Here is a 16,560-nt window from a genome sequence, read left to right as displayed (position 1 = left end):
GGCTTTGCTGATCAGTCTAGCAAACCAAGCTCCTCCACTTTTACCAGCGGGAAGTTTTCCTTCTTCCTAAGCTTTTTGGCCAGAGATGTACCAGGAGCTATCTTTTGTGACGTCCATAAATGGGAAAAGTTTGACCGACAAACACTGCGAACTGCCTTTAGGTTGTGGAGACCCTGTTTCGTCAGTAGGTCACTGTATTTGTGCGTTGGGCAGTTTGGGTGTAAATACACCATTTGAACTTTCAGATGAGGGGTTGGTATATTCTTGGTTCTTGGTTGGAGGGGTGAGGGTGGAGTTCAAGGGGGGGTGCAGGGAAATCGCTGGTCCCAGGGGAGATCCCTGGCCTGGGCCTTTCCAGTCACTAACCAACGGGGAGAGGCTGTTTGCTTACCTGTGCACATGGTCCGCAGCGTAGGAGATGGGCCCAGGCTGGCGGCAGCTGAGCCAGGCTGGGCAGGGGCGTTGGGATGGGTGTCTCTTCTGGCACGGGGCAGGGGCGAGAGGTTGGCCAGGCCTGGGGGAGCGGAGAGACTGCTGGTCTGAGCATGAGGGACGGCATGTGCGAGCCAGCAGCTGGGGGGTGATTGAGGAGCCTCTCTCCTTCCCCTCACAACACAGCGCCGGCCCCGTCACCCCCAGCCTCCCGCTGCTGAGGCTGCGTGTGTGATAACCCTGGACTGAGCTGAGGGAGGAACTCCGTTAGCTGGCAGCGGCAGTGAGCTCTTATCCTCCCATGGCCCAGCCGCTAGGGGAGGAGATGGTGCACCCGGGCCTACTGCAGGTTCCACGTGAAGGCTGCTAGTGCGGCAGGGGCAGCAGGAGGTGCTGGAGCTAGCAGCATCAGCCTGAGCAGTTCTTGCCCTTTTGCCCCCTCTCCCACATCCTGCAGGGAGCGGCTTCCCCTGCGGGGCGAAGGCCACAGCCTGGCAGCGATGCCCCCTGCAGCGTGGTAGCCAGGTCTGAGGGCAGGGAACGGCATGGAGCAGATTCCCGGGCTGCCAGGGACCCAGCAGGCCTGGCCAAGCGGCTGGCAGGGACGTGCAGTGTGTCAGCAGCAGCCAGGCTGGGGGCCACAGGCCTGCCCTCCCCCTCCGCCCCCGCACGTGGCTCGCTAATCGCGGCTCCGCTCGGCCAGCACCTCGGCTTCAGCCGCCTCGCAAAGCACAGGATGATCCCAATTAGAAAGCGCCCAGGGCACAGGGCCAATTGGATCATTCAATTGGCTGAACGGTCTCACACCTCGATTTAGAGTGGAGAGACATTGTCTGCCGGGCACGGGAAGGTTCCCGCAGGTGCTTGCAGGGGGGCGGGTTCCTGTGGGGGTAGGTTCCCACAGGGGTAGGTTCCTGTCCGGGGGAAGGGCAGGTACCTGTGGGAGTAGGTTTCCATCCTTCTGGGGGTAGGTTCCACAGGGGGTAGGTTCCCACAGGGGTAGGTTCCCATGGGGGCAGGTTCTCACAGGCAGGTTCCTAGGGGGCATGTTCCTGCTGGTTCCCAGGGGGCAGGTTCCATTGGGGGCGGGTTCCCAAGGGGGCAGGTTCTTGGGGGGGGTGGTGGTACCCTTGGGGGTAGGTTCCCACAGGTGCAGGTTCCCACAGGGGCAGGTTCGCACGGGCGCTTCCAGGTTTCAGGTTCCCACGGGGGCAGGTTCCAGGGGGGCAGGTTCCTGTGGGGGCACGGAGCATGTTCCCGCAGGCTTTTCTATGGGGGCAGGTTCCCACGGGGTCAGGTTCCCAGAGGCAGGTTCTCCTGGACGCTTCATGGGGGGCAGATTCACGGGGTCAGGCGTGGGCCTTTCCAGGGGGCAAGTTCCCAGGGGGCAGGTTCCCAGGGGGCAGCTCCCATGGGTTCCACTGCCTCTACTCTGGCAGGAGAGGAAAGGATTGTTCCTGAGCTGCCCCAGTGCACCCAGGTGCCAGGCACAGCACTGTGGCCATTGAAGCTGGAGGGCCCACGGCGGGGAGAGAGCCATGCCGCTGCCTGAAGCACCGACCTGCATTCATACAAATATAAGAACGGCCAGACTGGGCCAGACCAAAGGTCCATCCAGCCCAGTGTCCTGTCTGCCGACAGTGGCCAATGCCAGGTGCCCCAGAGGGAATGAACAGAACAGGGAATCAGCAAGTGATTCATCTCCCATCACCCATTCCCAGCTTCTGGCAAACAGAGGCGAGGGACACCATCCCTGCTCATCCTGGCTAATAGCCATCAATGGACCTACCCTCCATGAATTTATCCAGTTCTTTTTTTAACCCTGTTATAGTCTTGGCCTTCACAACATCCTCTGGCAAGGAGTTCCACAGGTTGACTGAGTTGTGTGAAGTAATACTTCCTTTTGTTTGTTTTAAACCTGCTGTCTATTAATTTCATTTGGTGACCCCTGGTTCTTGTGTTATGAAAAGGAGTAAATAACACTCCCTTATTTACTTTCTCCACACCAGTCATGATTTTATAGCCCTCACTCATATCGCCCCTTAGTCGTCTCTTTTTCTAGCTGAAAAGTCCCAGTCTTATTAATCTCTCTTCATACGGAAGCTGTTTCAGACCCCTAATCATTTTTGTTGCCCTTCTCTGCACCTTTTCCAATTCCAATCGATCTTTTCTGCGATGGGGCGACCACATCTGCACGCAGGATTCAAGATGTGGGCGAACCATGGATTTATAGAGAGGCAACATGATATTTTCTTTCTTATTCCCTATCCCTTTCTTAATGATTCCCAACACTGTGTTCGCTTTTTTGACAGCTGCTGCCCATTGAGTGGATGTTTTCAGAGAACTAGCCACAGTGACTCCAAGATCTTTCTGGAGTGGTAACAGCTAATTTAGACTGCATCATTTTGCATGTATAGTTGGGATTATATTTTCCAATGTGCATTTCTTTGCATCAACATTGACTTTCCTCTGCCATTTTGTTGCCCGGTCACCCACATTTTTTGAGATCTCTTTGTAGCTAGCTTTGGACTTAACTATCTTGAGCAGTTTAGTATCATCTGCAAACTTTGCCACCTCACTGTTTACCCCTTTTTCCAGATCATTTAAGAATGTGTTGAACAGTTCCTGGCTCTGCCGATGGCTCACTGGGTGACCTCAGGCAAGTCATTTCCCCTCACTCTGCCTCAGTTTCCCCAGCTGGGCTAATCACACAGGTCTGGGCAGGGCCTGCAGCCCTCTGGGATGGGTGTGGCTGGGGTGAGTCCCGGGGCTAAGATACAGGTGCAAGGTGGCTGCAGTCTGAACAGTCACTTGGAAGATCGTGGCACGTCAAAGTGCCCCCGCCGTCCTTTTCCTGCTGCTGGGGCTGGACCCCAGGACCTAGATTCAAGCCCCTCTCCCTTGAGCTGCAGAAGCGAGGTCACTAGCCGAGACAAGGTAGCAGGCTGTTACCCGACATGCCCACCTGTACCCGCCAGGCCCCTGTGGGGTGCATGGCCCCCCAGCATGGACAAGGGGAACTTAGTGGGTGAGGGTCAGCCTGGGGTAAGCGGGTGCAGATCTCCCCCTCCCCCTGCTCTGCATGTGGCCTTGTGTGTTCAAACAGACCCGCTGCAGGGGAGTGTGGCTGGTGGCGGGTGCAGGGAGGGGCAGGTGTGGGCAGGTGATCAGGGGCTAGGAGATGGGCATTCCCCAGATGAAGGGGGGGCTAAGAGCCACCAGGGCTCTGGGGTGCGGGGGGGTGAGGACTGGTGAGTGTGGCCGGTGCCATTGCTCTGACACACATGTGTGTGTAGCTGGCAGGGGCACAAGCCGCAGGCATAAGGGACAGGTGGTGGGCCAGGTACTGGGAGGGGCGACCCGGCGTTCCTGGCACACTCCGGCGTGGCCCTGTCTGAGACGGTGACAGGAAAACCCTGAAGGGGGGGAATAAATACACCCACCCCAGCCTGGCACATGAAGGACCTTTGGGTCCAGCAGTGCCCGCAGAGGCTGCTGTGGGTGCCAGGGGCTGGCAGAGTGAGTAGGACTCTCACTGCTCCTGGAAGACCACCAGGGCCAGCCCTGCCCCCAGCCACTTGGCTGCCTGAGAATAGCACCACGGGTGGATCCAGGTGCTGCTTGCAAGGGAGTGGAGCCCCTTGATCCCTGTCCATCTGCAGGAGCCAGGAGCAGGTGGGGCTGGCTCTGGGCATGGGGGGTCCGTGAGCCCCAGTCATTGTTTGGTGGTGAGCAGAGAGGTGGGGGGTGCAGGTGGGACCACGCTAGGCTGGGATCGTGTCAGTTCTCCTGAGCGCGGCAGGCTGGGGTGTGATTGGTCCTTTGCTGGATGGCCACTAAGTGAAACAAGCCCCGTGTCGGGTGACGCACTAGGGGTCACGCCACTCCCGAGTCCGCACTGACCCCAGCGCCCCAGCGTGGCTGCGGGGGGCGCTCTGCTGAAGGGAGGTGCCCTCTTTCCACTGCACCATACCCCCGGCCATGGGCATTCCTGGGTATAAAGATCTGGGACATTTTTTTAGCAAGAGTTGGGGGGAAGCCCCAGTGTCCTGTCCAGATGCCAACCCAGCTAATTAAATTCCACCTAAATAAAATCCTGGTGGCTTAAACTGGGGCTGGTTCCTGGCACAAAGAGATTGAAGTGGTGCTGTCCACTGCCAGGCAGCTGCTTCTCCCTCTCCAGAGGTGGCTGCATGGCTGTGGTGGGGGAACTGACTTTATCCCAATGTGACAATGAATATGTCTCTGCATTTCTCTAGCCCCTTCCCGTGCAGGATCTCAAAACGCTGAGACATAAGACTCGCAAAGCTCCTGCCAGGTGGGTCAGTAGCGCTATCCCCATGTATACAGGTGGGGAAACTGAGGCACAGTGAGGGGGAAGGGGCTTGCTCAAGTGAGTCAGTGGCAGAGACAGGAATAGAGCCCGGGGGCTCGGACTCCCAGTCCTGCGTGGAGCTAGATGTGTGATGTGCTTGTGTGGACGTGTTCACCCTGTGACCCAGCTGGTGGACCCACAGCGTCTGTCTGTGTCCGGCAGCCTCAGCGCAGAATCTCCCTGCAGCGGCATCCCGGCCTGCCTGTGCCATGCAGGTGCCCCGGCTAACAGTCCAGGGGGGTGAGCTGGGTGCTGGGGCCGGGAGTTTGAATCTGCCTGGACACCAGTTAGCTGGCATAGGGTACAGCAGGGGAACTTACACGGGCAGAGTAGCTGGTTCCTGAACAGGGTTTGAAGTACGTTAGCTGGTACCCAGGGGAGGGGGGCAGCTCGGGTCGGAGGGATCACTGGAGCGTCAGCCAGGCCTGGGCCTGTGGGGCTGGGGATGTCCACATACTGATGGGGTCTCTTGTCTTTTACCCCTCCAGGGGACTGGCCCCCAGCCGCCTCCCCGCCCCAGCTCTGTGTGTCAGGACAGAGCGCCTGGGCACTGGGGCGGTGAACTATGCCTCCGCCCACCTGTGGAGTTCTCCTCCTGGCCATCAGCATGTCCTTCCACCTCACCACAGGTAGGCTGGCCTTTGGGGCAGGGCTGAGATGCCAGGAGAGGGGCCCCCCGCCAACCACCCTCTCCGGGATAAGCCATGCTGTATTGCCAGCGGGGGCACAGCTGCCAGGCCAGGCTCCGCCCCGGGACATGAGCGGGTCGTGCCAACAATCGGCCCCCCGATCTGCTGCCAAGGATTCCACAGCTTTCTACAACGCCCTCCTTTTTGCTCTCCCGCACACGGGCAACTCGCTCGTACCCGGCATGTGCCACCTCCCCGTGTCCCTCGCCTCCTCTCGGGTGCCTGCCAGGGCATGGCGAGGGAGGCAGCTAATGGAGAGAAGTCCCTGTTCCCTAGGGAGGGAGGGGCACTGGCCCCCGAAAAGGGGACTCGGCCAGAGTGTGGTACCATTTGGCCAGAGACGGGTGGCACACCAGCATGGGGCTGAGTCCTGGCCAGAGAAGGCAAGGAGCTCCCTGCTGCCTTCCAGTGAGTCTGGCCCGCACCAGCCAAGCCGGGCTGCTGGACGCGCTGGCTGGCGCGATGTGGATTGGCACCATATGGACGTCCTGGGGGCTCGGGGACCGGCTGAAGGCCGATTGCTCTTTGCTGGGGACCCTGGCAGCTCCGCACCACAGATATCAGGTGGGCTGCAGACCCCTCCCTGAGGCCTGACCCCTCTGCCCTCGCCCAGGCCTAGGGACCCAAGTGGCTGGAATTTGCCATCAGAACCAGCCGGTCCCTGCAGAGGGCGATTCGGGCCCGCAAAGCCCGTGGCACAAGGAGTCCGTCCCACTTCCCCTGCAGGCTGCCCCATCCTCCATGGACCCCCACGCCCTTCCCTGCATTAACGCCCGCCCCACCGCCGGGCAGGGAGCTGCAGCCCCTTCCCCACGGCCAGGAGCTGGGCCGGCCCCCTCCCGCCCCTTTGCCAGGCTGGGCTGGGCACCGCAGGCTCTGACCCGCTCTCCCCCACGCCCAGCTGTGGCCGACCAGTGCAGCGGGGGCAGCAACATCTTCACGGAGCTGCAGGAGAACAGCCCCCACGGCACCTTTGTGGCCAACCTGACGGTCTTCGGGGAGCCCGAGAGCGGCAGCCTCCAGCTGGGACTCCGTGGCACCGACGCCGGGTGGTTCTACCTGGAGGGGAAAACCGTGCGGCTGAGCGTCTCGCCAGGGGCGTCGCTGGACAGAGAGGTGGGGGGGCGCTGCTGCTGCTGGTGACTCTTCTCCCATAGCTGCCCCCTCCAGGGGAGACCCCCCAACCCCCTGCAGGATCCTCCCGGTGGCATCTGCTCCTCCTGGGAGGGCTAGCCCCGGGGAGGGTACTGCCAATCCAGCGGGGCTCAGCGTGGCCGCATGCCCTTTCGGCTCCTCTGGTGGAGCCGCTGGTACCACCAGCCCCCGGGGGTGCCCGTCCAGAGGGGGGCACCACGTTGGGCTGCCAGCTGCTGAACCCCAGGGATTGCCTGAGCCCAGGTGCCACAGGGCCCCTTGCCCTCGCTGAAGATGGCTCTCGGCTAGCGCTCCCCCTCCGATGGTGCGACCGCCCCCCGCCTGCCCCGTGGGGTGGCGAGAGCTGTGCCGAGCTGGCTTGTGACAGCACCCCCAACACCAAAGTGGTCACCCCTCCTGGCCTGGGGAGCCCCAGCCCCAATGCTCCTGCCACCATGGCCCTGGCAAGATGCCCTCAGGCTGATCCTCCTCCAAGGCATGTCTCTGTTTGGCCTGGGCCCTGCCAGGCAGGATGGCTGCTGGGGCAGTGCCCAGGAGCTCAAAGGGCTCCTGGGGGGCACAGAGACAACCAGCCGCTGGGCTGGCCCCCTGGGCACTGGCCTCGCCCCGGGGACTCCGGGTTCATGCCCCAGCTCAGGAACATATCGGGGGGGAGGGGGCCCTGCAGCATGCCTGGGAATGGGAACATAACAGCTCCACTTCAGGAATGGGGCAGAGCTGGGGTGGCACCATCCCCGCCAGGGTGTCCCGCGGCCTGTCCCTGGGCTGCCTGTGCCCGGGGCGTCCACCGCCTGGGCCTGGAGTGGTGATGCCCCCACCCGACTGTCCCTCCGCCTGTGCCTAGACCAGCTGACGGGCTCGGCCCCAGCTGCCCCAGACGGCTGGCTCGTGCCCTCTGGGCCTGTGCGGAGCTGTGGCTGGTGCCGGGGACTTGTGGGTGCCCCCGGCTCGGCAGGGCGGTGAGCAGCCTCCGGCCGTGGGGGGGGCAGGGTGTGCGGGGTGGGCGGGGGCAGCTGGCGCATGGTTTCTAAGGTCCCTGCACCTCCTGTGTCTTGCAGGCCCTGGAGTCCCCTGTCCTGATGGTGGCCCTCACCTGCTCAGAGGACGGCTTCTCTCCGGTACGGACTCCCCCCAGCGGGGGCGGGGGGCAGCCAAGGGGACAGGGCACTAGCCTGGGACTCGGGAGACCCGGCTTCACGTCCCCGCTCTACAGCAGACACCATAGGGTGGCCCCTGGGCAAGTCACTCAGCCTGGCTGTGCCTCAGTTCCCATCTGCCCTGCCTGCCAGGCATGTGTGAGGCTCACGGGTTATGGGAACGGGGTCAGATCGACAGGCCAACGCTGCTGCCAGTGGGCTCCTCCAGCCCAGCCTCTGCCAGCAGGGGGCGCTGTGCGGAGTGGGGCAAGAGCTCTGGCTGTGGGGGGAGCTCCCGGCTGCTCCAGTCCCAGCCTCTCCCAGCAGGGGGTGCTGTGTGGAGCAGGGCAGGAGCACTGGCTGGGGTTCCCCGATGGCACATACAGGGTTCTGGCTATGGGGCTTTACCCTCTGAGGTGCGTCCGTCTCTCGGCACCTTGGAAGCCATCTGTCCCCTGCGGGGCCTTGGCACCCATCTCCCGGGCCCTGGGCCCTCTCCCCCCAGGTCGAGTACAGGATCATCGTCCAGGTGCTGAATGAGAACGACAACAAACCCCGGTTCCTGGAGGACTCTGTCCTGGCCCAGAACATCAGTGAGGTACAGGGCGGGGGGCCCGGGTGGGATTCCTGCCCGTCCCAGCCTGGGGGAGAGCTGGGCCTCGGGTCCTGCGTTCCCAGGCCAGTCCCTGAGCATTGGGGCCAGGGCAGGGGAGGGATGGAGCCGCTCAGTCTAAGGGCCCAGAGCCAAGGGGGATGGGCTGGTGGGGGCATGGGGAGGAGGGCTGGGCAGGAGGGGAGGAGTGGTCACGAAAGTGGTGACCGGGTGGCATGGACTTGCCTGCAGGGGGTTGGGCAGGTGTGGGGTACAGCCGGGAGGCAGGCTGGCCAAGCCCAGCCCCTCCAGCATGGTGCCCCATTGAGCTGGTGCTCTGGGGCCCCTAACCCAGCGCTGCCCCCTCTGCAGCTGGCAGCGGTGCACTCGGTGGTGTTCGCCACCCGGGCGGAGGACAAGGATGGAGACACCCTCATGTATGTGATTGACAGCACCTCGGTAAGTCCCGCCCCCTCGCCCCGGCACGGGGAAAAGGGGTGTCATGGCAGCCAAGCCGGCGATGAGCGGCGTGCACGGAGATGCAATACCCATTCTTCGGCACTAGGGGGAGCCAGGCAGTGGGGCAGCTCTGGCTTCACAGGGGGCAGCATGGGGCACCTCTACGCACCAGGCAGCCCCTCTGGCCCCCGAAGAAGGGGCAGGCACCTGGCCCTCCTGGCGCGTCCCCAGCAGGGGCTGGATCAGCCAAGCCAGCGCCCTCCCAGGCCAGCACTGGCCCCTTGGGGGACTGCACTGGCCTCCCTGGGCTGATCCAGCTCTGCGCACAGCGGGCACGGACACCGGGACGCTCCCTTCCTGAAGGTCACGCGGTGGCTCTGCCCTCACCCCGTGGCCAGGCCAGAGGAGCTGGGCTGAGCCGGCCTGAGCGGCCCCTGGAGTGGGCGTGGATTATCCAGGGGCGCGAGGACGCCAGACTGGGGGCGTAGGCGGGCAGGGATCAGGGCTGCATGTGTCATGCGGAGGGGGAGGATGTGCAGGGCTGGGGGAAGTGGCGTTCGGGGTGGGCAGGGATCCCTGCATGATCCCGTGTGGCTGTCTGACCTTGTCTGCTGACCAAGAGGCGGGCGGCAGCATGCCAGCCTGACTCAGGGGCTCCGTTCCTCCGGCCGGGCACTCAGTGTCATCCCCGCTTTGCCACCCAGGCCGATGGCAAATACTTCCGGATCGACCTGCCCAACAGTGGGAAGATCGTGCTGGCCAAAGCGCTGGATTTCGAGACCAAGCACCACCTGGAGTTCGTGGTCCACACCGTGGTAAGGGGGTGCCGTGGGGAAGGGTGGGCGGCTCTGGATCCCTGAGGCTTCGCTCTTGCCCATTCCCCCAGGCAGAGGCCCCACTCCCTCTGCCCATGTGGGCTGGCATCATGGCCTGTCATCGTGGTATCTGGGGGCACGTCACATGTTCTCTCCTCTCTCAGAGCCAGAGGGGACCAGCCCAGGGGGCAGCCTGCCAAGGGACTATACCCAGGTGACCCTGGCCAAAGAGGTGGGGTTTGGCCTAGAGATGCGAAGGCCCAGGCTCAACGTTGGCTTTTCCATAGTCAGTGCTGTGGGACTCATCTGTGGAACTCCCTGCTGCAGTGGATTGTTGGGTTGTACTGAGGACTGGGTAAGCCCATGTCCAAAGCATTCTAGATGTACCCCTGAAAGCAGGCCAATCAGCTCTCCTGCTTCAGGGCACCACTGGACTGGCAAGAGGTTCACAAGGAGTTCCCAGCTGCTTCTGACCCTTGCCCCCTGGGCAGAATGCTGCTCAGTCCGTGCTGTTATTAGGGGAGTTTCCCCCTCCTCAAAGCATCGTGCATTGGTTGCTGCTGAAGCCCCGACACCAGGCTCAATGGGCCTTCAGTCTGAGCTGGGGTGCCAGGGAGAGGGGGATACCGGGCTAGATGAGCTGTTGGTTTAGGAACATAGGAATTGCTAGACAGGGTCAGATTGGGGTCTATTGAATCCAGTCTCCTGTCTCGGAGTGGTCAGTAGCAGCTGATCCGGAGGAAGGCGCAGGGACCCTGCAGTGACAGTGAAGGGACAAGATACCCGATGCCCCCTCCGATCCCCCGGTAGTGAGAGGCTGGTTAAGGCCCATCCACAACCATTTAACTCCTCATGGTTACCACTCTGGATGTTCAAATTACCCCTCGAAATGTCTAGTCCCTGTTAATCCTGCTCAGCCATGGGCCTCCATGACCTCTTGTGGTGGTGAGTTCCACAGGCCGACCTGGAGGTGTGTGTCCGTGTGCACGTTGCTTCTATTGCTAGAAAACGTGCCCCTTTCAGTGGGATTGCCCGTCCTCTTGCTCTTGTATTATCATGAGCGGGTCAGTAGCAGCGCCCCATCTCCCTGGTCTGCCCCATTCCTTGTGAACCCCTCCATCCCATCTAAGGTAATGGTGCCAGTCTCTTTGCGCCCTCCTCCTACGACCCCTCTCTGGGCAGCTCTCTCGGGATGGGGCCTCTGCAAATCTCTGTGGGGTGCCAGCCCGCTTTCTCCGTCCCGTCTGGGTCTCCTTCTGTCCCCATTTCCTTCCTCTCTATCTCGGGGTCTTTGGGGTCTTGGCTTGGCTCTAGTCTGCCCCATTTCTTCCTTCTCCAGGCCTTTGCTCCCGAGCTGTTTGGTTCTCCGGCGTTTCTCCCCTTCCTTAAAGGAAAAGGCGCCAAATTCTGGCAAAGATCGGGGCGATGTCCTGGCCACCCCAAACCCTTCCACCTAAACAGGCTCCACATTTCCAGAGGCACCTCAGCCACTGGGCAGATTTCCCTTTCCTCAAAATACAGGTTATCTTCACTTCCCCGCCCCGGCACCATCCATCAGGGTTTCACCCAGTCTCTGCTAAGCGATGAGCGCCCCGCGGCAGGGGCCAGCAGGCCTCCTTTGTCTCCCCCCAGCTCTCATGGGGACTGGGGGCTTTCTTTGAACTGCTTCCCAAAGGTTTTCCCTCACGCGCTGAATTTGGCAAGAGTCCAGTCCATCCGGGGCAGCTCCCTCAGGTGGCCTGTGGCCCCACACTGATCGCAAATCATTGGACGGCCCGTGGGCAGGGTCTCCTTCCTCTCCTGTCTCTCCTGCCGCCTTATAACTGGCGCTTCTCTGCCTTTCCTCCCTGGGCCATGTCCTGTAAATGGCCATGTTGTTGTACCAGGGTCACCAGCCTCCGGGAACTCCTCTGGGAGTTTAACCACTGCTTCCAGGTAGGCACCTCCGCACCTGGGCCCTAGGGACATCGGGGAGGCCCTGCAACAGCTGATCTGTGATCTCCCCAAGTCCTGGGTCCTCTGGCCTCAGCCACCCAGCGGCCCAATCCTGTAACTTTTGTGCCCGGGCCCTTGGTCGCGTCCCCTCCGACCACCTCGCTTCTGGAAACTCCTGCCTGGATCGTTCTGCCGCCAGACCCAGCCTGTCCAAACCGGCTGCAATTAGAGTATCCTCATCCACGGCTTATTCGTTGCTCAGTGCCAGAATAGCAGCTTGAGTTCTCTGGAGAGGTGTGGAGGGCCCAGCCCCTCTTTTCCCAGCCTGCTCCCGAAGCCCCCTCTCAAACGTTCACCCCAAAGCTCCAGGGTCATCCGCTTGGCCCACTTTCCCTGCCCCATGCTCACCTCCCGGTCATCGCTCCCAGGCGGGGGACCTGCTGGCTTCGCCAAGCACTGTTCCTGCGTCTGCAAGGGATGGCTGTAGGTCCCTTGTTGGGCTGCTGGCCTGGTGGAGAGGGCCTGTCTCTCCACGCGTTGAAACTCTTGGAGGCTTTTTTCCGGTAACTCCTTTTGCTGCTCCATCACCCAGCTCGGGCGTCCCTTTACGCTGCTCGGGTCACTGGGCCTCCTTGTTGGCTCCCCTCTCCGGGCCTTTGCCTACACCGGAGTGGGAAATCCCAGCCAAGCCCCCCAGGGTCCCAGCACACTCCCCACCCCGGGCATCTCTGTGCAAGCAGCCCTCACGCGCGCGTCCCGAAGTTCACCACCCTGTGGGCTCTGTAGTGTCTTATGCAGCTGTGAGTCCCAGCACCGTCCGGCTTTTCCCAAGCTTCAGTGCCCCCCCAAAGAGAGAGTGTGGGGAGACCCAAGGCTTCTTTATTGACCTTCCTTCCAGCCCCCCCTTTCGGTCTGCCATTTAACCATCTCCTCGTTAGCTGGCTAACCACCCAGTCCTAATTAATTATCTCCCAATTTGGCCCATGCTTCGGAAGTGCAGAGCAGTGAGCCAACCCTCGGCTATCCCCGCGCGCTCTAAAAGCTACCTAGGCCGCTCTAACACAGTGCTGCTCGACACGGGACACTGAGATCAGTGTGTGGGAAGGTGTGAGACAGAGAGAATAGGGTCTTTGTCTGTGTGCGTGTGTGTGAGAGAGAGAGAGAGAGAGATTGGTACATGTGAGTGTGATAGACCCACAGATCAGTGAGACACACATATACAAATCGGTGTGTGTGTGAGAGAGAGGCATAGAGAAATCAGTGTGAAGTGTGAGTGTGAGAGATGCACAGAGATCAGTGTGTGATGTGTATGGGTGTGAGAAAGAGGCAAGTGTGTGAGTGTGATAAACAAAGAGATCAGCGTGTGACAGAGATCTGTGGGGTTTATGACAGAGATCAGCGTGTAGCAGAGATCTGGGGTGGGTGTGACTGAGATCAGCATGTGATAGAGAGCTGTGGGGTGTGTGACAGATCGATGTGTGACAGAGATTTGGGGGGGGGGGGTGACCGAGATCAGCATGTGACAGAGATCTGTGGGATGTGTGACAGAGATCAGCGTGTGACAGAGATCTGTGGGGTGTGTGACGGAGATCAGCATGTGATGGAGATTTGGGGTGGGCGTGACAGAGATCAGCGTGTGACAGAGATTTGTGGGGTGTGTGACGGAGATCAGCATGTGATGGAGATTTGGAGTGGGTGTGACAGAGATCTGTGGGGTGTGTGACGGAGATCAGCATGTGATGGAGATTTGGGGTGGGTGTGACAGAGATCTGTGGGGTGTGTGATGGAGATCAGCATGTGATGGAGATTTGGGGTGGGTGTGACAGAGATCTGTGGGGTGTGTGACGGAGATCAGCATGTGATGGAGATTTGGGGTGGGTGTGACAGAGATCTGTGGGGTGTGTGACGGAGATCAGCATGTGATGGAGATTTGGGGTGGGCGTGACAGAGATCAGCGTGTGACAGAGATCTGTGGGGTGTGTGACGGAGATCAGCATGTGATGGAGATTTGGGGTGGGTGTGACAGAGATCTGTGGGGTGTGTGACGGAGATCAGCATGTGATGGAGATTTGGGGTGGGTGTGACAGAGATCTGTGGGGTGTGTGACGGAGATCAGCATGTGATGGAGATTTGGGGTGGGCATGACAGAGATCAGCGTGTGACAGAGATCTGTGGAGTGTGTGACCGAGATCCATGTGTGACAGAGATCAGTATGCGAGTGTGAGACACACAGATCAGTGGGTGTGTGGTTTCCATTCCCCATTGTTGCCAGTTTCCCAACTTGCCCTGCCGGGCTCTGTCCCTGCCCGGTTCAAGTTCTCTGTTTCTCCTGCCTCTGTAGCAGATCCTGTGCCTCACTAAGCCAGTCTTCCCCTGGCTAATTGGGAGCGACGTGATCTTGTCAGCTCCCCTTTCAATGCGAATGTCCTAAATCCCCGTTTTTAATTTCCCTAATAGGTCTAAAACTGAGCGGCACCTTGCTGCTGGCCTGCCCCCTTCCAGCGCCACCCCTGCTCCACGCCGCCGGCCCCTTCCATTGATGATGGGTTGGGGAGCAGGCTGGGGTTTTAGGGACTGCCGGCTCCCTTTCCTGGTCCATGCCCTGTGTGTGCCCCTGCCCCTGTGGCTGTGCCCCCCCTCAGAGCATCCCCTGCCTCCGGCACCTCACGCCCTGCTCCGTGCTGGGGATTTCTAGCTGCTCTCCAGATGGTAGGAAACGCAGCAGTGTCTGCTTAGCAGACCAAGCATTAGGCTACCAGAGCTTGCATCCCATCCCTTGGTTAGTTTCATCAGCAGGCCTCGCTTCCACCCATGCAGCCCCCATCGACTTCAGGGCAAGCAGCAAAAGGAAACCCTCATGGGACTGGTGGTTTCTTTTGCTCCTTCACGATGTAGGCTGCGTGGGCCTCCCGCTTGCATTTCACCCTTGCTACACCAGGAGCAGGAAGTCGTGTCTGCCCGGTGTTGGGGGAGGGGATCAGCTCTTTAACAAAGAGAGTTTTTGCCTGACTGTTTGTCGGGCATTTGAGTTAAACAGGTGCTCAAGAGAACAACGTTGTTAAATAGGCTTCATGAAAAAAGGCCTTTCCCTCCATTCATCAGGTGTCTCTTCTGTCCTAACCTGCCAGATCCCCAGTCATCCACAGAGTCTCCCAGGGGCTGGATGCTGCAGTGTAAAAACCCAAGCGGCATGCCCCCCAGCAGAAAGAAACAAAACAAAGGGCATGGGCAGGGAGGCCTCGGGGTGCACCGGGGAAGAACGTGGCCCCCACAGTGCATCAGAAAAGACAGGCAGCTCATGTGAAGGGCCAGTGGCTTATTCCGAGTATGGAGCCCCCAGTGGCCCAGCTAATCCACCAAGCAGCCTGTTAGGGCAGCAGACCTGGTAAAAGGATCGTGAGTTTGGGACAGTCCTGGAAGGCAATAGGCAGTGCCGAGATCCCAGGGTATTTTCCCACCTGTGTCCCCTGCTTGATCCACACTCAGCCCTGTCCTGCCTCTGGATCCATGCAGATGATTTCCCTATGCGCCGCATGAGGGGCAGTGGTGAGCTGGAGCCGGTTCGCACGGGTTCGCTAGAACCAGTTGTTAAATTTAGAAGCCCTTTTAGAACCGGTTGTTCCGCGAGGGAGAACCGCTTCTAAAAGGGCGTCTAAATTTAACTGGCCAAGAGCGGTGCCTTAGGTGCTGACTCCACGGGTGCTCCAGCCCTGGAGCACCCATGGGGAAAATTTGGTGGGTGTAGAGCGCCCACCGGCACCTCCCCGCCCCACCCCCGGCCCCAGCTCAGTTCCGCTCCGCCTCCGGCTCCTCCCCTGAACGCACTGCGTTCAGGGGAGGAGGAGGAGCGGAGGTGAGCTGGGGCCGGGCGCGGGGTGGGGAGCTGCCGGTGGGTGCTCTGCACCCACCAAATTTTCCCCTTGGGTGCTCCAGCCCTGGAGCACCCAGGGAGTCGGCATCTAAGGCTCCACTTTGATGTGATCAGTGGGGGGAGCAGTCACTCCCCCTTCCCCCCCCAGCTACGCTCCTCCGCCCCTAGGAGCCAGAGGGACCTGCCAGATGCTTCCTGGGAGCTGCCCCAGGTAAGCACCTCCGGGACTCCCCACCTCGCCCCCTGGCTGGTCCCTCTGGCTCTTAAGGGTGGGGTGGGCACCCACTATGGTGGCCCACGAGACCCTCCTGCCCGGTTCTGGGGGCAGTCAGGGGACAGGGGAGGGGGGTGGATGGGATAGGGGTCCTGGGGGGAGCGTCAAGGAATGCGGGGGGGTTGGATGGGGCAGGAGTCCCGGGGGTCGGGAGTGGGCAACGACCACCTTGTGGGGTGAGGAGGGAACCCGTTGTTAAGATTTTGGCAGCTCATCACTGATGAGGGGTACAGTGCTGACTGCCCCAGTGTGGACTCGGAGAGGGCTTGGGGGTGACCTGGGGTCCCTGCTGCCTGAGCTACACTGTCTGAGGCTTTGGACAAGACTTCTCCATAGCTGAGCTCTTCGGGCTTTACAAACACCTGGACTTTTGTGGGGGACAGTGCCATGCACCCCACACTGCTTGGGAATCTCCATGTGCCTGCTGCAGGAGAGCAGGCTGGGACAGTTTAATGATGTCCCCAGAGTCGGTGCTGGCCACACCCATGATTTTATGGTGGGTCTTTGAGCGTTCTGGGCATTTCTTAAAGCCCCAGCTCCTGGAGTCCTGTGAAGCCAGGAGCATCACAGGTCCCATGGAACAGAAAAGGGGAGTTTCTACCCCAGATGGTTAAGGATGGGAAACTAGAACACATGACCCCAGAATGCTCGGAAGCCAGAAGGCGAAGAAACGGGCCCGGAATTGATGATTTCTAAAATCTGATTTTGAATGCTCGCGGTCACGGTAACTCCATCTGGGATGGAGAGGCAGCTATGGGCAGGCCAGGATCCCCACATTCAGGCAGCATCAGCAATAACCGTCCTACCAGCATCCCCGTGACTAAGTG

At 60.6% G+C, this 16,560-nt stretch overlaps 1 protein-coding gene across 1 annotated transcript in view; it reads left to right on the top strand.

Annotated features, from left to right (window-relative positions):
• The first annotated feature begins 4,689 nt into the window (after positions 1–4,689).
• The window catches only part of LOC142070959 (cadherin-related family member 5-like), a 40,369-nt gene continuing 28,498 nt past the window's right edge, over positions 4,690–16,560 (top strand). Inside the window, exons 1-7 of the mRNA XM_075125017.1 lie at positions 4,690–4,750; positions 5,296–5,436; positions 6,398–6,612; positions 7,710–7,769; positions 8,293–8,385; positions 8,752–8,838; positions 9,543–9,653. Of these exons, the coding sequence (XP_074981118.1) occupies positions 5,373–5,436; positions 6,398–6,612; positions 7,710–7,769; positions 8,293–8,385; positions 8,752–8,838; positions 9,543–9,653 (630 nt within the window). The 5' untranslated portion in view covers positions 4,690–4,750; positions 5,296–5,372. The remainder of the gene's footprint in view (positions 4,751–5,295; positions 5,437–6,397; positions 6,613–7,709; positions 7,770–8,292; positions 8,386–8,751; positions 8,839–9,542; positions 9,654–16,560) is intronic.

Source organism: Caretta caretta, chromosome 1 (assembly GCF_965140235.1).
Source record: "Caretta caretta isolate rCarCar2 chromosome 1, rCarCar1.hap1, whole genome shotgun sequence".
NCBI lineage: Eukaryota > Metazoa > Chordata > Testudines > Cheloniidae > Caretta > Caretta caretta.
This window is presented reverse-complemented; position numbering and strand designations above follow the sequence as displayed.